Source organism: Ranitomeya imitator, chromosome 1 (assembly GCF_032444005.1).
Source record: "Ranitomeya imitator isolate aRanImi1 chromosome 1, aRanImi1.pri, whole genome shotgun sequence".
Lineage (NCBI taxonomy): Eukaryota > Metazoa > Chordata > Amphibia > Anura > Dendrobatidae > Ranitomeya > Ranitomeya imitator.
In genome coordinates this window covers 738,864,223-738,887,765 of record NC_091282.1, presented here as the reverse complement: position 1 = coordinate 738,887,765, position 23,543 = coordinate 738,864,223, and the positions used below count along the sequence as shown (strand labels likewise).

The following is a 23,543-nucleotide window of genomic DNA, read 5'->3' as shown; positions in this document are numbered from 1 at the left end:
GCCATTTGACTTTTTCAACATAGAATTCTCTGGAATTGAGATCGGACACCATGTCGCGTTTGGAGAGCCCCTGATGTGCCTAAACAGTGGAAACCCCCCACAAGTGACACCATTTTGGAAACTAGACCCCCTAAGGAACTTATCTAGGTGTGTGGTCAACACTTTGAACCCCCAAGTGCTTCACACAAGTTTATAACGTAGAGCCGAAAAAATTAAAAATCATTTTTTTTTCACAAAAATGATCTTTTCACCCCCAATTTTTTATTTTCCCAAGGGTAGCAAGACAAAATAGACCCCAAAAGTTGTTGTGCAATTTGTCCTGAGTATGTCGATACCCCGTATGTGGGGGTAAACCTCTGTTTGGGTGCACAGTAGAGCTCAGAAGGGAAGGAGCGCCATTTGACTTTTTCAACATAGAATTCTCTGGAATTGAGATCGGACACCATGTCGCGTTTGGAGAGCCCCTGATGTGCCTAAACAGTGGAAACCCCCCCACAAGTGACACCATTTTGGAAACTAGACCCCCTAAGGAACTTATCTAGGTGTGTGGTCAACACTTTGAACCCCCAAGTGCTTCACACAAGTTTATAACGTAGAGCCGACAAAATTAAAAATCATTTTTTTTTCACAAATATGATCTTTTCACCCCCAATTTTTTATTTTCCCAAGGGTAGCAAGACTAAATAGACCCCAAAAGTTGTTGTGCAATTTGTCCTGAGTATGTCGATACCCTGTATGTGGGGGTAAACCTCTGTTTGGGCGCACTGCGGAGCTTGGAAGGGAAGGCGCGCCGTTTGACTTTTTAATCTCTTAATTGTGAGAGCGGACGTCATTTTGGGTTTGTAGATGTGCCTAACAGCAGAAACCCCCCACAACTGACCCCGTTTTGGAAACTACACCCCTCAAAGATTTTAATCAGGGGTATATTGAGCAATTTGAACCCACATGTATGACACAGAGTTTGATAACATTAGGTTGTCATATTGAAAAAATTCATTTTTTTCCACGAGAATCTTGTTTTAGACCTGAATGTCTCGATTTTTCAGAAATAACATCAAAAAGTGGACCCCACAATTCGTTACCCACTTTATTATGAGTGCAGCAATATCCCATATGTAGTAAAAAAGTTCTGTTTGGACAAATGGCAGGGCTTGGACAGAAAGGGGCACAATGTGACAAATTTGGCTTTATTTGAAATTGAAGATCCAGGACCCATTCAAAGCTTCTAGAGACATTGAGCAAAAAAGAAAATCCTTCCAGGAATTATTACTCACAGAGGGAGGCATGCTCCTAAAACACAATGGCTGACTATAAAATTGGTCTTGCTAACAAAACAGTTGTCCCGCATTTGCGTATATTGTAGCAGGAAGAATAAACTGTACTGGAATGAAGGGCAAAATGTGTAGGAAAATGCAGCCAACTATGTGGCAAAGCGGAGTTTGTTCCAAAGATGAAAGAACACCATCAGGGCTAGAATGGCAGACACTTTCAGAGACTGGTCGTACAACGTCCTTTTAGCTCCATCAATCCCTATATGAGAGACGAATGTGCCAATAGACGTGGTACACCATAGCAAGCTCCCACCCGCCAAGGTCAGAACCGCTATATGCACAAAACAACCAGTTCTCTATAGAAAGTATTGTCTGGTACCAGAGGTTCGGCAAGAACCATAAAGTAAAGCCCATAGTGTATAAGTACGGAACTTCCTCATTTTTTAGAAATCCTACAATAAAATGATCATGCCCGTATCATCAACATAAATATAAGTAATATAAATGGAAGCCAAAGTTTTGTGTAGCAAGACAGTTATAAAAACAGTCAAAGTTAGATAAATGGTCAAAAATGTTTGAGTAATAAAGTCCTAGAATTCATTTTCAGATAATCTCACTTTTCAAGATCATTTCTGGGGTCCACATTCTAACGCTTATTGACATAGGTACGTGGACGAGAATTTGTTGGAATAGTAGTTTGGTATGGGATTGATCGAGTCGTAGAATTTTCAGATGACCTGACTTTGCAAGAACATTTGTGGGGTCCACACTCTAGAGCGTACAGACGTGGGTACGTGGATGAGAATTTGTTGGGATAGTAGTTTGGTATGGGATTAATCAAATTCTGGAATTAATTGTGAAATGGGGTAAAATGGGATCTACTAATTAAAATATTTATCAATTGTTCCAAATTGTACTACTGGGGCCACTAAGCAGAAAATAAAAATGATTGAAAAAAAAAACAAACTAATAATTGTAGGTGGTGTGGTAGGTCTCAAAACAGGGGGAGATACAAAGGCCTGGTTGGGATGGGCATGTGGGGCAATAAAATCGGGAATCACTCCGCCTGCCATGCTTTCTGCAAACTCGGCACCTTTTTTGAGGATACCTTTGGGTGGGAGTGACAGGGACAGGGTGAGGAAAATGGCGTTCTGACAGTCTCCGGGAATCCTCAGTCGAAGGCTTCCCCCGGTGCCATGGACTCAAATATGAGGCTCTCTACTACTTTTTCCTGAAAGTGCAGGAAAGTTAGTGGTCCTTGAGATTTTTTGTATAGGACAAAACTGTTGTAGGTGGCAGTCTGAATTAGATAGATTCCCACCTTTTTATACCACGCCCTGGTCTTCCTCTTGACCAGGTATGGTTGCAGAACCTGGTCTGACAGGTCTACGCCACCCATATGTCTATTATATTCTGTGACGCAGACAGGTTTTTCTTTGTCCCTGGTGGCACCCCTCTCTCTGACCGTCACAGTGGTGTCCGTATGCAGTGTGGAAAGCATATAGACGTCCTTCCTGTCTTTCCACTTCACTGCAAGTAGTTGGTCGCTTGCAAGTGAAAATGACGCCCCCCTCTCCAAACGTCTGGACACCAACTGTGACGGAAACCCCACTCTGTTTTTCCTCACTGTCCCACAGGCCCCTGTACTTGCAGCATGGAGGGATTTGTATAGGGGGATACTCGTGTAATAATTATCTGTGTACACGTGGTACCCTTGATTGAGAAAGGGCGTCATTAGCTCCCAGACAATTTTGCCTGGGATACCAATTGTCTGGGGGCAGTTTGGGGGGTTTATTTGGCGGTCCCTACCTTCGTAAATTAGGAAGGTGGACGTGTACCCTGATGAGCTCTCGCAAGCTTTATATAATTTTACGCCGTATTTGGCTCTCTTGGAGGGAATAAATTGGCGGAATGAAAGACGGCCCTTGTAGCTCATCAAGGACTCGTCGACTGCCATATTTTGCTCTGGGGTATAGGAATTTAGAAAGGAAGTTTTTAGGAGGGAAATTAGGGGTCTTAATTTATTTAGCCGATCGTAGTTGGGGTCAGTTCTTGGGAGAGCTTGGGCATTGTCACTGAAGTGGAGGAATCTCATCAGGGCTTCGTAACGGGCTCGGGACATGATGGCTGCAAATACAGGGGTGCAGTGGACAGCTTTTGTTGCCCAGTAAGGGCGGAGAGTGGGTTTTTTTACTATACCCATATTCAGGGTGAGGCCTAAGAATTTTTTAATTTCGGGGACATTTGTGGGGATCCAGGAACGGGAATGAAAGGCAGTGGGTTTTTGGGAAATATATTGCCGGGCATATAGGTTAGTTTGGTGGACGATTAATTGCAGGACTTCGGAGCTAATGAAAATTTCAAAAAAATCAATGGGGGTAAAATTGGCGACATCTACTTTTATTCCAGGGACTGCAGAAAAAGGGGGAATTTGAGGGGAAAATGAGGTGTCATTATACCACAGCGGTGGGGGGACTGCGGTACTTGGTCCTGCCTCTGAAGCTTCAGCAGTGACGACCGACTCCGCTACCACCGGGCTGGGGGATCCCGTGGAGGAAGAGTCGTCATCACTGTCTGAAAACTGCTCAACTTCAGGGGCAGAATCTGTTTCGCTGCCGGAGCAAAGCAGGCTGTAAGCTTGCTCCGCGCTAAAAGTTCTGCGAGCCATTTTATCTAATTCCTCCCCTAACCCTAAAAAATTTTTTTTAAAAAAATTATAATTTTTTTTTTCTTTTTTTCTTTTTTTTTTTTTTATAATCCTCTGCTGGTGATGCAGGGATTACGGAGAACGGGGGTGGGTAAATGGGATGCTGGCGGAGGCAGATATTATGTTTTTTGTCACTGACAGGGCAGCACTTGAACTGTAGTCTCTCTCTCTTCTCTCCTAGAACAACTACAAGGAGAGAAGAGAAAGGTACAGCCCAAGTGCTGCCATGTTTATCAAATATTAGGGGTTTTGATCACTGTAATTGGACATATTACAGTAATCAAAACCCAGCAGCCAATGAGAAAATTCTCATAGGTTGCTGGGTCTCTGCTGGCAGATCATGGCAGGCGCACTGCGCATGCGCCCGCCATTTTCTTCCAGCAGAGAAGAAGGGGGGCCAGGAGCAGTGGGCTGGGGACCGGGGACCACTACTGAGGACCGGGGACCACTACTGAGGACCGGGGACAGGAGCAGGCGGTATGGTGGGGGGCTCTATTTCTCTCCCCTCTGATGTGCGATCACATCAGAGGGGAGAGAAATGCAAAGCATTTTTTTTTTTTTTACAAACTATTTGCAGCGATCGCAATCCCGGGGGTCTGTAAAGACCCCTGGGATTGCGATCGCTCCAGGGGGTCTGCGATCGCTCCAGGGGGTCTGTAAAAACAGACCCCAATACACCGGGGGAAGCTAGGCTTTGGCGGGCGCATCTGCACATGCGCCCGCCATTTTGGAGCCCGGGCAGGAAGGAGGAGGGTCGGGGACCGGGGGGGCACCTTCTCCGGTACATAAGGTACCGTGGGGGGCTCGGGGGACCCTATTTCTCTCCCCTCTAATGTCCGATCACATTAGAGGGGAGAGAAACACAATACTAATCGCGTTTTTTTTTTGCGATCGCCGGTAAACGGTTAATTACCGGCGATCGCAAAAGCGGGGTCGGTGAAAACCGACCCGAATCATGTTCTCTGGGGTCTCGGCTACCCCCGGCAGCCGAGACCCCGGAGAAAATCGGCCTCTGGGGGGCGCTATGTACTTTTTCCACAGCGCCGTTAATTAACGGCGCTGTGGCTTAAGTACCCTTAGCGGCCGCCGTTAAAAGGCGTATCGGCGGTCGCTAAGGGGTTAAATTGGTTCCAGGGGAACACGGGCGGCAGTAGCCAGGTCAGTGTAGTAGTAGTGGAAAGAACGGGCCGCAGACAGGCTTCGAAGGCCTAACATAACAAAAATTGGGCTGTAGGCAATTTAAAATTGGTTCCAGGGGAACACGGGCAGCAGTAGACAGGTCAGTGGAGGCCTAGTGGAAGGAGGGACCGCAGACAGGCTTCGAAGCCCTAACATAATAAATTGGGCTTGCTGTCGGCAATTTTAAATTGGTTCCAGGGGAACACGGGCAGCAGTAGACAGGTCAGTGTAGTAGTAGTGGAAAGAACGGGCCGCAGACAGGCTTCGAAGGCCTAATATAACAAAAATTGGGCTGTAGGCAATTTAAAATTGGTTCCAGGGGAACACGGGCAGCAGTAGACAGGTCAGTGGAGGCCTAGTGGAAGGAGTGACCGCAGACAGGCTTCGAAGGCCTAACATAAGAAAAATGTCAATACAATGGTATTGACAGTGCCAGGCATTGAAGGATGTCAGCGCATAGACTAAACATTGGTGGAGCTGTGAGAGAAAATTTTGCAAGTGGTAGAGCACTGTTTGAGCTGGGGGGGGGGGACTGTCTTGTGGCCGGCGGTACAGGCCCAGGGCCCCTCATATTACAACGGTGTGTCTGACGTTGGGTGCGCACCACCACCGCCAGACACTTTATTGTACTATGAGGGACCTAGTGGCAGTGCCGTCGACCAAAAGCGGGCACACCCACCTCCTCAGACAAACAGTACTCTCACGGGTGCTGGCGCCAAGTGGCGATACCACGGCCCCGTGTGGGGACTTTGGCCATTTAGGGAGGTGTTAACATGTCGGATGCTGGACAATCAGGTGCTGCAAATTACGAGATTGGAAAAGTCGTTCAGAATAGTCCACAGGCAAGACCTTTACATAGGAAAGCTAAGTGTCAGCCGGGCAAGGTGGGGCAAAAGATTTCGAAATCCAGTTGTGGTTCATTTTAATGAAGGTTAGATCATCTACATTTTGGGTAGCCAGACGAGTCCTTTTTTCTGTTAGTATTGAACCTGCAGCACTGAATACTCTTTCTGATAGGACACTAGCTGCCGGGCAAGCAAGCTCCTGCAATGCATATTCTGCCAATTCTGGCCAGGTGTCTAATTTTGATGCCCAGTAATCAAATGGGAATGACGGTTGAGGGAGAATGTCGATAAGGGATGAAAAATAGTTAGTAACCATACTGGACAAATGTTGTCTCCTGTCACTTTGAATTGATGCTGCAGTACCTGTCCTGTCTGCGGTCATAGCAAAATCACTCCACAACCTGGTCAGAAAACCCCTCTGGCCAACGCCACTTCTGATTTCTGCCCCTCTAACTCCTCTGGTCTGCTGGCCCCTGCAGCTCGTGTGAGAACGATCACGGGCGCTGTGTGCAGGGAATGCCAGAAGCAAACGGTCAACAAGAGTTGATTGTTTGGTTGCTAATATTAGTTCCAAGTTCTCATGTGGCATTATATTTTGCAATTTGCCTTTATAACGAGGATCAAGGAGGCAGGCCAACCAGTAATCGTCATCGTTCATCATTTTTGTTATGCGTGTGTCCCTTTTGAGGATACGTAAGGCATAATCCGCCATGTGGCCCAAAGTTCCAGTTCTCAAATCTGTGGTTGTGCTTGGTTGAGGGGCAGTTTCAGGCAAATCCACGTCACTTTTGTCCCTCCAAAAACCAGAACCCGGCCTTGCCGCGCCAACAATTTCCACTGGCCCCGGAAAAGCTTCCTCATTAAAAATATAATCATCCCCATCATCCTCCTCGTCCTCCTCCTCCTCCTGTTCGCCCGCTACCTCGTCCTGTACACTGCCCTGGCCAGACAATGGCTGACTGTCATCAAGGCTTTCCTCTTCCTCAGCTGCAGACGCCTGATCCTTTATGTGCGTCAAACTTTGCATCAGCAGACGCATTAGGGGGATGCTCATGCTTATTATGGCGTTGTCTGCACTAACCAGCCGTGTGCATTCCTCAAAACACTGAAGGACTTGACACATGTCTTGAATCTTCGACCACTGCACACCTGACAACTCCATGTCTGCCATCCTACTGCCTGCCCGTGTATGTGTATCCTCCCACAAAAACATAACAGCCCGCCTCTGTTCACACAGTCTCTGAAGCATGTGCAGTGTTGAGTTCCACCTTGTTGCAACGTCTATGATTAGGCGATGCTGGGGAAGGTTCAAAGAACGCTGATAGGTCTGCATACGGCTGGAGTGTACGGGCGAACATGTGAGCAAAGTCCACGCACTTTGAGGAGCAGGTCGGATAACCCCGGATAACTTTTCAGGAAGCACTGCACCACCAAGTTTAAGGTGTGAGCCAGGCAAGGAATGTGTTTCAGTTGGGAAAGGGAGATGGCAGCCATGAAATTCCTTCCGTTATCACTCACTACCTTGCCTGCCTCAAGATCTACAGTGCCCAGCCACGACTGCGTTTCTTTCTGCAAGAACTTGGACAGAACTTCAGCGGTGTGTCTGTTGTCGCCCAAACACTTCATAGCCAATACAGCCTGCTGACGTTTGCCAGTAGCTGCCCCATAATGGGAGACCTGGTGTGCAACAGTGGCAGCTGCGGATGGAGTGGTTGTGCGACTGCGGTCTGTGGACGAGGTCTCGCTTCTGCAGGAGGACGAGGAGGAGGAGGAGGGGGTGCGAACGGCTACAGCCAACTGTTTCCTAGACCGTGGGCTAGGCAGAACTGTCCCAAACTTGCTGTCCCCTGTGGACTCTGCATCCACCGCATTTACCCAGTGTGCCGTGATGGACACGTAACGTCCCTGGCCATGCCTACTGGTCCATGCATCTGTTGTCAGGTGCACCTTTGTGCTCACAGATTGCCTGAGTGCATGGACGATGCGCTCTTTAACATGCTGGTGGAGGGCTGGGATGGCTTTTCTGGAAAAAGTGTCGACTGGGTAGCTCGTAGCGTGGTACAGCGTAGTCCATCAGGGCTTTGAAAGCTTCGCTTTCAACTAACCGGTAGGGCATCATCTCTAACGAGATTAGTCTAGCTATGTGGGCGTTCAAACCCTGTGTACGCGGATGCGAGGCTAAGTACTTCCTTTTTCTAACCATAGTCTCATGTAGGGTGAGCTGGACTGGAGAGCTGGAGATCGTGGAACTAGCGGGGGTGCCGGTGGACATGGCAGACTGAGAGACGGTGGGAGATGGTATTGTTGCCGCCGGTGCCCTAGATGCAGTGTTTCCTACTACGAAACTGGTGATTCCCTGACCCTGACTGCTTTGGCCTGGCAAAGAAACCTGCACAGAATACTGCAGGTGGTGCAGAAAATGGTGGCCCTACACTGCCGGAAGGGATGTTGCGTTGATGACTAGCTTCATTGGCCGAGGGTGCTACAACCTTAAGGGACGTTTGGTAGTTAGTCCAAGCTTGCAAATGCATGGTGGTTAAATGTCTATGCATGCAACTTGTATTGAGACTTTTCAGATTCTGCCCTCTGCTTAAGGTAGTTGAACATTTTTGACAGATGACTTTGCGCTGATCAATTGGATGTTGTTTAAAAAAATGCCAGACTGCACTCTTTCTAGCATCGGATACCTTTTCAGGCATTGCAGACTGAGCTTTAACCGGATGGCCACGCTGTCCTCCAACAGGTTTTGACTTTGCCACGCGTTTTGGGCAAGATACGGGCCCGGCAGATGGAACCTGTTGCGATGTTGATGCCTGGCGGCCCCTCCTCCTCCGCTTCAGAACTGCTGCCGCCTGCACCCTGTTCCCCCAATGGCTGCCAATCGGGGTCAAGAACTGGGTCATCTATTACCTCTTCTTGTAGCTCGTGTGCAACTTCGTCTGTGTCACTGTGTCGGTCGGTGGTATAGCGTTCGTGATGGGGCAACATAGTCTCATCAGGGTCTGATTCTTGATCAGCACCCTGCGAGGGCAATGTTGTGGTCTGAGTCAAAGGACCAGCATAGTAGTCTGGCTGTGGCTGTGCATCAGTGCACTCCATGTCAGATTCAACTTGTAATGGGCATGGACTGTTAACTGCTTCACTTTCTAAGCCAGGGACGGTATGTGTAAAGAGCTCCATGGAGTAACCCGTTGTGTCGCCTGCTGCATTCTTCTCTGTTGTTGTTTTTGCTGAAGAGGACAAGGAAGCGACTTGTCCCTGACTGTGAACATCCACTAACGACGCGCTGCTTTTACTTTTACCAGTTTCACGAGAGGATGCAAAAGAGCTAGAGGCTGAGTCAGCAAGATAAGCCAAAACTTGCTCTTGCTGCTCCGGCTTTAAAAGCGGTTTTCCTACTCCCAGAAAAGGGAGCGTTCGAGGCCTTGTGTAGCCAGACGACGAACCTGGCTCCACAGCTCCAGACTTAGGTGCAATATTTTTTTTTCCCACGACCAGCTGATGCTCCACCACTACCACTACCCTCATTACCAGCTGACAATGAACGCCCCCGGCCACGACCTCTTCCACCAGACTTCCTCATTGTTTTAAAAACGTTACCAAACTAACGGTATTTGTTGCTGTCACACAACTTACACGGTGAGCTATAACTTCAGTATGATTTAGCTACCCCTTTACAGGTGGGTGAGACCACAACGAAAATCAGGCACAATGTTACACACTCTGTTGTTGGTGGCAACAAATGAGAGAGATGCCACACACGCAGGACTGTCACTGAAGCGCAAATGTAAATATTAATCTCCCACTGATTTGTTTTTTTTTTTTTTAAAAGGGAGACTTTAGAAAGAAAAAAATAATAAAAAAAAATGATTTTTTAAGGAAGAATTTATAAACCAAATAAAATGAAATGATTGTTTCAGGGAGAATTTAGAAAACAAATTAAAAAAAAAATAGACTTTCTATGGCCCACTGAGTGAGAGATGACGCACACAGGAGTCAGGAGTGGCACACAAGCCCAGAGGCCAATATTTATCTCCCACTGATTGATTTAGTGATTTTTTTCAGGTAGATTTTGGAACCCAAATCAAGCAAAAAAATTAATAGGCTTTCTATGGCCCACAATTGGAGAGAGAGAGATGGCACACCCAGGAGTCAAGACTGGCACACAAGCAAAAAGGGCAATATTAATCTCCCACTGATTTGATTTTTTTTTTTTTTTTTTTCAGGAAGACTTTAGAAAAAAAAAATACAAAAAAAATGATTTTTTCAGGAATAATTTAGAAACCAAATAAAATAAAATGATTTTTTCATGGAGAATTTAGAAACCAAAACAAAAAATAGGCTTTCTAGGGCCCACTGAGTGAGAGATGACGCACACAGGAGTCAGGAGTGGCACACAAGCCCAGAGGCCAATATTTATCTCCCACTGATTGATTTATTGATTTTTTCAGGTAGAATTTAGAACCCAAATCAACCAAAATAATAAATAGGCTTTCTATGGCCCACTATTTGTGAGAGAGATGGCACGCTCAGGACTGGCACACAAGCCCAGAGGCCAATATTAATCTCCCACTTTTTTTTTTTTTTTTCCAGGGAAAATTTATAAACCCAATAAAAAAAATAATAAATAGGCTTTCTATGGCCCACTATCTGAGAGAGAGAGATGGCACGCTTAGGACTGGCACACAAGCCCAAAGGCCAATATTAATCTCCCACTGATTGATTTATTGATTTTTTTCAGGTAGAATTTAGAACCCAAATAAACCAAAAAAATAAATAGGCTTTCTATGGCCCACTATTTGTGAGAGAGATGGCACGCTCAGGACTGGCACACAAGCCCAGAGGCCAATATTAATCTCCCACTTTTTTTTTTTTTTTCCAGGGAAAATTTATAAACCCAATAAAAAAAATAATAAATAGGCTTTCTATGGCCCACTATCTGAGAGAGAGAGATGGCACGCTTAGGACTGGCACACAAGCCCAAAGGCCAATATTAATCTCCCACTGATTGATTTATTGATTTTTTTCAGGTAGAATTTAGAACCCAAATCAAGCAAAAAAATTAATAGGCTTTCTATGGCCCACTGAGTGAGAGATGGCACACACAGGAGACAGGAGTGGCACACAAGCCCTGAGGCCAATATTTTTCTCCCACTGATTGATGATGTGATTTTTTCAGGTAGATTTTGGAACCCAAATCAAGCAAAAAAATAAATAGGCTTTCTATAGCCCACTGAGTGAGAGATGACACAGACAGGGATGGCACTCTAGCAGAAATGCCAATCTTAATCTCCCACAAAAAAAAAAAAAAAAGAACTGTCCTTCAATTACTATCTCCCTGCAGTAATCTCAGCCAGGTATGGCAGGCAGCAATAAGGAGTGGACTGATGCACAAATTAAATAAAAAGTGTGTACAAACAAAAAAGATAGCTGTGCAGAAAGGAAGGAACAAGAGGATTTGTGCTTTGAAAAAATCAGTTGGTTTGCACAGCGGCGTACACACAGCAATGCAGCTATCAGGGAGCCTTCTAGGGCAGCCCAATGAGCTACAGCGCTGAGGGGAAAAAAAAAAATGTAGCTTCCACTGTCCCTGCACACCGAAGGTGGTGTTGGGCTGTGGAAATCGCTACAGCACAAGCGGTTTGGTGGTTAATGGACCCTGCCTAACGCTATCCCTGCTTCTGACGAAGCGGCAGCAACCTCTCCCTAAGCTCAGATCAGCAGCAGTAACATGGCGGTCGGCGGGAACTCCCCTTTATAGCCCCTGTGACGCCGCGGACAGCAACACAATCACTGCAATGCCCTTCTCTAAGATGGTGGGGACCAGGACCTATGTCATCACGCTGCCCACACTCTGCGTTTACCTTCATTGGCTGAGAAATGGCGCTTTTCGCGTCATTGAAACGTGACTTTGGCGCGAAAGTCGCGTACCGCATGGCCGACCCCGCACAGGGGTCGGATCGGGTTTCATGAAACCCGACTTTGCCAAAAGTCGGCGACTTTTGAAAATGAACGACCCGTTTCGCTCAACCCTAGTGATGACTTCTCTTCATTGAACAGCCCCTTTTATGAAAGAGTAAGATCAACTCACCCAAACTGCACCTCTGGGAATGCAGGTCCTTTATATATTTTATCTGCTGCTGCATTCTCAAGAAATTAGTGGTTTAAGTCATATGCAAATGATGCATAAGTGCTGTGGGCACTTCCCGAGCCTCTGCCTCTTGAGGCTTCCCTGCACAGCACCAGCTTCTTTAACTTGATTGACCAGTCACTGTCTGTGGAATGTTGGGTGAAGAAATCAAACTGTGTGCTGTCAGTCAAGCGAAAGAGGCTGCTGCTGGGTGGAAGAAGCAAGCTTAAGGTACCGTCAGACTTAGCGACGCTGCAGCGATACCGACAACGATCCGGATCGCTGCAGCGTCGCTGTTTGGTCGCTGGAGAGCTGTCACACAGACAGCTCTCCAGCGACCAACGATGCTGGTAACCAGGGTAAACATCGGGTAACTAAGCGCAGGGCCGCTCTGCTTTCCGGCTGACCGACGCTCACAGCCAGTACAGGAGGAGAGTAGAGCACAGCGCTGGAGGACAGACGGCTGTAGGTAAGTATGTAGTGTTTGTTTTTTTTTTTACTTTTAGGATGGTAACCAGGGTAAACATCGGGTTACTAAGCGCGGCCCTGCGCTTAGTTACCCGATGTTTACCCTGGTTACCAGTGAAGACATCGCTGAATCGGTGTCACACACGCCGATTCAGCGATGTCTGCGGGGAGTCCAGCGACCAAATAAAGTTCTGGACTTTCTTCCCCGACCAGCGACAGCACAGCAGGGGCCTGATCGCTGCGGCCTGTCACACTGGACGATATCGCTAGCGAGGACGCTGCAACGTCACGGATCGCTAGCGATATCGTCTAGTGTGACGGTACCTTAAGGAACTGCTCTGTCACTCCCAGAGCACTTAATGCACCATTTGCTTATGAATAGAAAATGCTAGTTACTGGAGAATGCAGCAACAGATAGAAGATATAAAGGTGTCAATAGATTTACATTTCAAAAACTTGCATGCCATATATGTGGCTTAAGGGAGAGTGGGGGATGGTCTTAATGACAAATTCCCTTTTGGTAAGTTATATGTATCCGCAAATGGTGCTATTGACAGATACAACTCGTTTATTAAAATAAAAAATCAAGCTCTCATCGTTGTATCACATGACCACTGCAGCCAATCAGCAGCTGCTCCTCAGTATTGTCACAGTGAAGGTCCGCTCTGCCGTTTATACTAAAGTTTGTAGCCCATCAGTGGTCCATTATTTTTATATTCTATGGTTGCTTGATATGAACCGCTTCGTAAATGTGCATCAGATGAAAAAATAGCTGTAAGTGGTGGAGAGAAACGAGGACTCGTCATTGTGATCAGCAGCGTAGTGATTGAAGCACCAAATATTATCCGGAATCATCTCTAAGAAAACATCCCATCCTTCTCACACACGATGCTTTATTTTCCTTTTCGCTGTAACATTTTTTTTTTTCCTCTCCTTTCTTGAAGGTGGCGGAGCGAGCTTTATATTATTGGAACAACGAGTATATCATGAGTTTAATAGAGGAAAACTCGAATGTCATCCTTCCCATAATGTTTGCTAGCCTGTACAGGATTTCTAAAGAACACTGGAATCCGTAAGTGGAAATATTAATGTCCTATTTAATTTTTTTTTTCTCTTTGCTCCTCTTATTTTTTTACATTGGCTGCTTTAAAGAAGTTGTCCACTACTTTATCCTTAAGGTGTCTGATCATTTTGGGTCTGGCAACGCTGCCTATTAGCTGTTCTCAGTGGCAGAAGCCGTCCGGAACTTCCCGATCGCGGAGCTGCTGTCATCTGATGGATATACATACTCCTCTACCACCGAGGACGGCTGATTAGCCGTGGTGTCGGACCCTGACTCATCAGACATTGATGAGCTCTCCTAAGGACAGGTCATCAGTGATAAAGTAGTGGATGACCTCTTTAAGACTACACTAACGGGCTCGGACATCATGTCGCTGTCGTATCACCTGCGATTCACAGAATTAGGGCTTATGCACACGTCGGTGGTTTTCTCATATGAGAGCATCGATCTGACTTCAGTGTTGAAAATCTGAGATTGGTTAGTGTGTCATTAGTTTTTCTCTGATAAAAGGAAAATAATAATAATAAAAAAAAAATTCTCCACCTTCTCTTATCAGTCCGTAAAAAATGGACAGCATTTTGGATGGTGATCAAATACGATCTGATTTTTTTTTTTTTTTTCTCGGACCCATAGACTTTCATTGCCAAGTTTGACCCAAATCAACATGGGACGTGTGTTCTTGTGTTGGTGCGGACCACCTGGTCAGCAAAAAAAACCACCATCACGGACATATGAACAGCCCTATAGTCTATTATAAGTAAAAGTGTGATCCTCGAAAAACTGATTTGTGAATGAGCTCTTAGTGTAGTGTATACGCCTGGGAAGTGGGGGTCCTAAAACTCTCATTAATCGCTCAAGACAGTGCTGAAGCGCTGAGCTCCCGCATGAGCGCACAGCGGTGTACAGTCCCATACACTTCTGTTTTTTGCCGCACTCAATTAGACCTCCAATATCTACAAGGCATCTAAGGGTACAAGGGTACTACAACATATATACTTTTTAAAAAAAAAATTTAATGGGGTATTCCCATTTCTAAGGTCCTATCCCAATATGTAGCAGGTGTAATAATATTAGCAAATACCTCCAATTAGAAATGTAATCTAGTTCTTCTGATTAGCTATATCGCTTACCCCATGTTCAGGGCATTGCAGTAGCTTAGATATCCATGGATATGACCACTTATATAGTGACAGTTACTTGCTAGTGGTCGTAACAATGGATACCTAAGCTACTGCAATGCCTGCACATGGGGTAAGGGACACAGGTTATCAGGACAACTATAACGTTTCTAATTGGAGGTATTTGCTAATATTATTACTTATATTTTGGGATGGGATCTGGGAGATGTGAATGTGTCCCACTTCCTCCCCACACTATTGGAAAAAGTGCAGTGATGCTGCCAATGAACAGTACAACCTTGTTAGTTTTTGACCCGTCCTGACTATGGGCACAGTTATTACCTCCATATGCTAAGAGTCAGACGAGCTGATGTTTACTGCTGTTACTGGTCACCTCACCATCTACAACTTCTCTTCTTCTTCTTCTCCCCCCAGGGCGATCGTCGCTCTTGTCTACAACGTGTTAAAAGCCTTTATGGAGATGAACAGCACCTTGTTTGATGAACTGACAGCCACTTACAAGTCAGATCGCCAGCGGTAACTTTTCATAGCTTCTTCTTGTCTGTAGCACGGAAAGCTTCTGGTGGTTTTCTGTGCTGCATTGACTTGACATGTTCTGTACTGGGCTCTGTTCACACCAATGTCATGGCTCCTGTACTTTAACGCCTTAACGACAGCCGCTGTACGATTTCGGTGGCCCAAGCTGTGGGTAGCATTAATCTCATGGCTACACGATTGCAGCCAGGTAGATTTTTCTCTAAAATGCACCAGCATTTAAGATAAAACCTAGTTTTAAGAGCCGGCTAGGGACTGTAGGAATGGACTCATTAGTCCCGTTGTGCCCCTGGTTGGCTTCTCCCTGCTCCACTTCAGGTGATTGGCAGGTCTCGCTACGGACACACATGGGAGAAACCTGTCAATCCACTGGAGCTGTGTGATGAGAAGCCGATCGGACTAGTATATTCTATCCCTATAGTACACAGCCGGATGCTTAAACAGAAAAATGGACCTGGCTACAATCGTGCAGTCTCCGATTCATGCTCCCCATGGTTTGAGCAGCACAAATTCACTGACTGGTTCCCTTTAACACTGCGATCCCGCCATTGCAAAATACCCATTGATTGGTACCAATTAAAACAAAATGTAACCACTAGAAAAATAAAAAAATTTTTTATAAGTTTGGTATTTTTATAATTGTACGGAGCTGGAGAATCATGTCGCCAGGTAATTTTTACTGCACAATGAACGACATAGAAGCCAAACTCAAAGAACTATAGTGAATTTGCGCATTTTTTTTTTGTGTCTTCAAAATGACGTCTTGTGTCGCAAAACAACAACCCCCGAAACAGCGATGTCAGCAGAAAAACAACGCTGTTGGAAGGAGGAAAGGAAAAATTGCCCAGTCCTTAAGGGGTTAATGGAGCCTTGACAAGTATGAGCGGTCCACTTTGGTATCTCCTGACGGAATCTACTGTGATCTGTCAGGATTCCTTCATGTTTCGGGTGTGTTGACGGCAGGAGCAGCGCTGCAGACTGAGCCCTGTAAGGAATGTCCTCCTTGGATTTGCTTCCTTTGGCTACGTGGCCGCTCCACATTTGGGGTTCGTATTGCAGCTGCATCACCTGACCTCCGCACATTATTACCATTGCTAAGGGTCTGGTCTTTGCATCTGGTACAGACCCCCGGTAAGCGGCCATGTTACCAATGAGACAATCCTCGTCCTTGGGCTATAAACAGCTGCAAACGTCTCACTTTTTTCCCCTGCAGAATTTCTCGGGGGCACAAACTTTAGGGTACCGTCACACAGTGGCATTTTGATCGCTACGACGGCACGATCCGTGACGCTCCAGCATCGTAACAATATCGCTCCAGCGTCGTAGACTGCTGTCACACTTTGCAATGTACAACGCTGGAGCGATAATTTCATGACGTATGTGCGATGTAGAAGCCGTTGGTTACTATGCGCACATCGTATACAATATCGTGCACACCTTTGTTACAACATGCGATCATGTCGCCACAGCGGGACACTAGACGACGAAAGAAAGTTTCAAACGATCTGCTACGACGTACGATTCTCAGCGGGGTCCCTGATCGCAGGAGCGTGTCAGACACAGCGAGATCGCTGGAACGTCACGGATATATCGCTGGAACGTCACAAATCGTGCCGTCGTAGCGATCAAAATGCCACTGTGTGACGGTACCCTTAATCTACACATTTGGTATCAACGTTTTTTTTGTTCCAACTTGAAAGCTTTTCTGATTATTTTAGAGGTAAATGGCTGATATATTAGAGAACTGCATTATCTGTAAATCACCAATGGGCCCCAAGAATCAGTCTTCATGGTGGGCCTTTGCCAATCCAGTCCAACACTGTTGGTATGCATCGTTCGCCTGATGGCCATCTAATGTGTATGGGGGGCTTTGGAGAAAATAAGTAAATTCATGACTTGTGGTCCAGTCCTAGACTTCAGAAAAGTGTTTGAAAATAAACCCCCGAACCTTATACAAACCTGATAATGGTGTATTGGGAATTACTGGTAATGCAGTCAGTGATATATTCGCTTTTGGAGCTAAAACAGAGATACAATTTAAAGGGTTATTCATTATAAATGTTCACGTATCTAAAGCCTACAGGATAGCTTACTACTTGGGGTCTGACAGCGGAGACTCACCCTGATCCCAAGAATGGGGCTCAGAAATGTGCCATGAGAATGGAGCGGAGGTTGAGCATGAATGTCTCTGCTGCGGATCGCTAATTGCAGCGTAGCGGTTGTATTTCAGAGCCCTGTATTTGGCATCTGTGGCGGTCCAGGCAGTCGGACCCTATCCTGTGTCAAGTCATAACTTGATGTCCAGAACGGCCCTTTACTTTTGTATGGGACACTCCCATTTCCTATGTGTTGTCGCCCCCTAGTGGTGTTTCTTAGTAACTGTCTTTGGTTGATGTTTTTTTTTTTACAATGGACATGCACTGGTGTTACCCGCTTTTGTCTCCAGGTAGGCATGAGTTAATGTTGTGAATAAGTGAATTACTTTTTTATTCCCTAAATGGATGTCGGCGTACGTGATGTGGAACATGCTGATAAATGAAGCGTGGGTTAATCAGATGGGACAGAGGCGGCGCTCCGCCAGACCGATATTAGACAACTGTGAACACTGTTACATGGCCGTGTGTAAGCAATGTGCCACAAGCCGCAGAACAATGCCCTACTGTCAGCTCCGAACACCACCGCCTGTAGTAATCGCTTGTGCCGTAATCCCGGGGAGTCGTATGCAGACAGCCGGTCCGAGGAGGGAGTACTCCAGGCCCCTCTCACATAGGCGCCACTGACACTTAATAGGGCCGGAGTCATTGAGTTATGTAGCATTGATTATTTTTCTCAATGTTCGATGTGAATGAAGTCCCTTTAATTAATTCCATCCCCCTTTTTTATTCTCCTTTTATTAGTGAGAAGAAGAAGGAAAAGGAACGCGAAGAACTATGGAAAAAATTAGAAGACCTTGAGTTAAAGCGAGGTCTTAGGAGCGACGGCATTATCCCGACTTAACAAAGGAAGCGATCTCATCCTTATCCTGTGGAGTCACATGTATGTAGTAGAAGATGGAGCAGCAGTTTTCTGTATCGTGCAACTTTACAGTAGATAACATTCGTTTCATTATTACAACAGCACTGTATATACCTGTCTAAGTAAAGGAAAAAAACGACAAAAAAGCAAAAGAAAAAATTCTATGGACTTTAATCCAAAGTTTGGACTCTAGATGAACTTCTCAGAACTTTGCAAACAGTCATTGTTTCTTTACCATCTTCTCAGATCTTGACGGAAATTTGACAGTGTCAAAAAAAAAAAAAGTACTTCCCTTACCACCCCCACTTTGTCAGACATTTGTTATTTATCCATTGGGCAGAGAATCGCAGTGTTTCAAATCCAGGCACCCTTATTACATTTAGCTTTTCTTTCTGCAAAACTGTATAAATCTATTTATATAGTTAAAAAAAAAAAAAAAAAAGCAAAAAAAAAAAAAAGGAAAAACATAAATCTTGACTTCTCAGAACATTCTCCTTCTTTCGAATACCATTTTTTTCCTGTTCCTTTTTTGTTGTTGTTTTGTTTCTTTGAACATTTTTCTTTATTTCCCAGAGCTGAATGTCTTAGCAAAACTGTCAATCACAATGGTTTTGTGTAAAGGTGTGTATGTAATATTTTTTTTTTTTTTTTTTAATTCTCCTGCATTTTTATTTTTTGGGGCAGTTGGGCATTCGTTAAAGCAATGTCAACTTGCAACCCTGCAACTCACTGCTGAATGGCCAGAGGTTATTCACTCTTGTTCTAATGCATAATCGATAAAAGTAGCACCAGAGCTTTTTTTTTTTTTTTAGTGCGGGGGAAGTGAGTGTAAATTGTGTACATGGTATGTGTGTAATATATATATAGATATATAGATAGATATATATATATATAGATAGATAGATAGATATATGTATATATATATGTATATATATATGTATATATAGATAGATAGATAGATAGAGATATATAGATAGATAGATAGATAGAGATATATAGATAGATAGATAGATAGAGATATATATATATATATATATATATATATATATATATATATATATATATATATATATATAGATAGATATATATATATATAGATAGATATATACCGGTGTGTGTGTGTATGTATGTACGTGTGTGTATGTATGTACGTGTGTGTATATATATATATATATATATATATATATATATATATATATATATATATATATATATATATATATATATATATATATATATATATATATATATATTTTTTTTTTTTTTGTGTATGCATGAATACACGGACCATATGTGTGTGCAATATATATGTGTATAGTACACACAAATACAGTACAGACCACAAGTTTGGACACACCTTCTCATTTAAAGATTTTTCTGTATTTTCATGACTATGAAAATTGTGCATTCACACTGAAGGCATCAAAACTATGAATTAACACATGTGGAATTATATACTTAACAAAAAAGTGTGAAACAACTGAAATTATGTCTTATATTCTAGGTTCTTCAAAGTAGCCACCTTTTGCTTTGATGACTGCTTTGCACACTCTTAGCATTCTCTTGATGAGCTTCAAGAGGTAGTCAACGGGAATGGTCTTCACTTCACAGGTGTGCCCTGTCAGGTTTAATAAGTGAGATTTCTTGCCTTATAAATGGGGTTGGGACCATCAGTTGTGTTGTGCAGAAGTCTGGTGGATACACAGCTGATAGTCCTACTGAATAGACTGTTAGAATTTGTATTATGGCAAGAAAAAAGCAGCTAAGTAAAGAAAATCGAGTGGCCATCATTACTTTAAAGGGACTCGGTCACCTGATTTTGGCGGGCCCTGTGTTCGGCCAGATGGGCGGTGTTTTCTGTTTCATTGACGCCTTCCTTTCCCGCTGGCAGCACTATTTTCTTGAATGTGAGTTGGTGTCCTCCGTAGTACACGCGTGCGCAAGGCAATCTTGCCTTGCGCACACGCAGTATGCTTTTCCCAACTGCGGGCAAAGCCGAAAAGCATTAGTGCGCATGCGCTGCCGCACTATGTCCCGGAAGTATTTAGCTGTGTTCCGGGACATATTGCCTTGCGCACGCGTGTACTACGGAGGAAACCAACTCACATTCAAGAAAATAGTGCGGCCAGCGGGAAAGGAAGGGGTCAATGAAACAACTGAAAACACCGCCCATCGGACCAAACACAGGACCCACCAAAATCAGGTGACAGGTTCCCTTTAAGAAATGATGGTCAGTCAGTCCGAAAAATTGGGAAAACTTTGAAAGTGTCCCCAAGTGCAGTGGCAAAAACCATCAAGCGCTACAAAGAAACTGGCTCACATGAGGACTGCCCCAGGAAAGGAAGACCAAGAGTCACCTCTGCTTCTGAGGAGAAGTTTATCCGAGTCACCAGCCTCAGAAATCGCAGGTTAACAGCAGCTCAGATTAGAGACCAGGTCAATGCCACACAGAGTTCTAGCAGCAGACACATCTCTACAACAACTGTTAAGAGAAGACTTTGTGCAGCAGGCCTTCTTGGTAAAATAGCTGCTAGGAAACCACTGCTAAGGACAGGTAACAAGCAGAAGAGACTTGTTTGGGCTAAGAAACACAAGGAATGGACATTAGACCAGTGGAAATCTGTGCTTTGGTCTGATGAGTCCAAATTTGAGATCTTTGGTTCCAACCACCGTGTCTTTGTGCGACGCAGAAAAGGTGAACGGATGGACTCTACATGCCTGGTTCCCACCGTGGAGCATGGAGGAGGTGGTGTGGGGGTGCTCTGCTGGTGACACTGTTGGGGATTTGTTCAAAATTGAAGGCATACTGAACCAGCATGGCTACCACAGAATCTTGCAGCGGCATGCTTTTCCATCCGGTTTGCGTTTAGTTGGACCATCATTTATTTTTTAACAGGACAATGACCCCAAACACACCTCCAGGCTGTGTAAGGGCTTTTTGACCAAGAAGGAGACTGATGGGTGCTACGCCAGATGACCTGGCCTCCAAAGTCACCAGGCCTGAACCCAATCGAGATGGTTTGGGGTGAGCTGGACCGCAGAGTGAAGGCAAAAGGGCCAACAAGTGCTAAGCATCTCTGGGAACTCCTTCAAGATTGTTGGAAGATCATTCCCGGTGACTACCTCTTGAAGCTCATCAAGAGAATGCCAAGAGTGTGCAAAGCAGTCATCAAAGCAAAAGGTGGCTACTCTGAAGAACCTAGAATATAAGACATAATTTCATTTGTTTCACACTTTTTTGTTAATTATATAATTCCACATGTGTTAATTCATAGTTTTGATGCCCTCAGTGTGAATGTACAATTTTCATAGTCATGAAAATACAGAAAAATCTTTAAATGAGAAGGTGTGTCCAAACTTTTGGTCTGTTCTGTATATTTGTAATCTGTAAGATATAATATTATACAGAGAGAGAGAGCACACGTGTGTAGTATATAGGTGTAAGAAAGATATATATACATGCACACACCTATATTGCACATACATGTACGTGTGTGTAATATATGTATGTGTAAATAAAATATATATATATATATATATATATCACATGTGGTTAATATATGTATATATCTTACAACACACATCAATATGCACACACCCCGCACATTACTCGCATACCGACACGCACACATGATTCACTTTTGGGACCTGGTCTAAGTTCTGGTGCTTATTTTAACTTTTCGATGTGCGTTAGAGCAGTAATGTGAACCCTGCGGCTTTGGGTTGAGACCCCCCAACAATCGTCGGTCGGGGTATGTGGCAGTTGTACAAAGCTGCAGGTTGTGCATGTACTTAATTAGGGCATATGTGTGCGCCTCTACAGGTGGAGTAAGATGCTGGGATTTGTAGTGTTACAATAGCCAGGGCGGTTGCAGCTTTCACACCATTGTGGTAGAGGAGACAGAGGGGAAGACAGATAGTGACGTACGGTGAAGATGAGCGTGAGTTCTCTGTTTATCAAACATGGAAACAATGTAACACCCGAGCAGTATTCGTATCGGCCTCACCGCTGCAGCACACCACACAGGGCCGTCTTACAATCCTATATAAATATATATATATATATATATATATATATATATATATATATATATATATTATAGCCATTAACCTACAAATTTTATTGGACCATTTTGAAATAAAGATTTTAAAAATGAAAATATGAATAAAAAACACTAAACGGTGAGTAGAGGACAAGGTGTTGCCGGAACAGCACTGGTTGTGTCCGTAGACAAGGCCGTCTGAGCTGTTGAGTCATTGCCTTATTTTCTAATTAATAATGTATTAAAGTATTTTGGCAACAGAGGATGTAACCTCTAGGAGAAAAAAAATTTTGTTGCGGTATTTTTGTGGTCGTCACAGTGCCAGCCTCCTTTCAGAAAGGGTTTGGGATTTTTTTGCTTTTTTTTTTTTTTTTTTTTTAATGCCTGCACCATCAGTCGGCATTCTGAAGCGGATGCTCATTTCAACTACTGTGTTTTGCCATCTAAAGTGGTTCTTCAAAATGCTACTGAAAACGATAACAGAAAGAAATCCTGGAAAATTCCTATTGTCCTGAGTATTAATAAAGTTAAAATGCTTTTATATCAAAGGTGCATTGTGAGCAAATTGTTTAATACTGATGGAGGAGTGGTGAGCCGCCCGTGGCACCAGGAGATATATTCAGGCAGGTAATAATGGTATGTGGGACTGACCTGTGGTGTACGAGCGGCAGAGGAACGGTCAGGACTTGTGGTCTATTCTGCATGCGGTGCAGTATTTCTTTGCCTGTTCATCGAGACAGAATATTTTGAATATAAGACCAAATTCAGACGTCCGAGATACACTAGGTACGGCCCGGCTGCGGGTACCCGACTCTGCGTTCGGATCTGTAGATTTGCAGCTGGTCCATACACATTTCTTTGTTAGGATATGTGCACACGTTGCAGATTTGCGGTTTTTTAGCGTTTTTGCGCTATACAAAACCGCAAATAATCTGCATACATTAAGCATCCTATCATTTTTAATGAAATCCGCAACTTCTGTGCACATGATGTGCGTTTTTCCGCATGAAAAACGCATTGTGGAAAAATAATGAACCTGCTCATTAATTTTGCGGTTTTTTCGCGGTTTTCCCACTGTCTAATGCATTGGGAAATGTCCGGGAAAAAACGCGCAAAAACCGCGCAAAAAAACGCATGCGGATTTCATGC

The 23,543-nt window shown here is 44.4% G+C and overlaps 1 protein-coding gene across 3 annotated transcripts in view; it reads left to right on the top strand.

Annotated features, from left to right (window-relative positions):
• PPP2R5E (protein phosphatase 2 regulatory subunit B'epsilon) overlaps positions 1–18,654 on the top strand; it is a 114,514-nt gene extending 95,860 nt beyond the window's left edge. For 2 of the 3 annotated variants that reach the window (XM_069733835.1, XM_069733843.1), the window contains exons 12-14: positions 13,545–13,672; positions 15,217–15,318; positions 18,234–18,654. In XM_069733835.1, coding sequence (XP_069589936.1) covers positions 13,545–13,672; positions 15,217–15,318; positions 18,234–18,333 — 330 coding nt within the window. In that variant the 3' untranslated portion in view covers positions 18,334–18,654. The remainder of the gene's footprint in view (positions 1–13,544; positions 13,673–15,216; positions 15,319–18,233) is intronic. The other variant, XM_069733851.1, reaches the window with a different exon arrangement.
• The last annotated feature ends 4,889 nt before the right edge of the window (positions 18,655–23,543 follow it).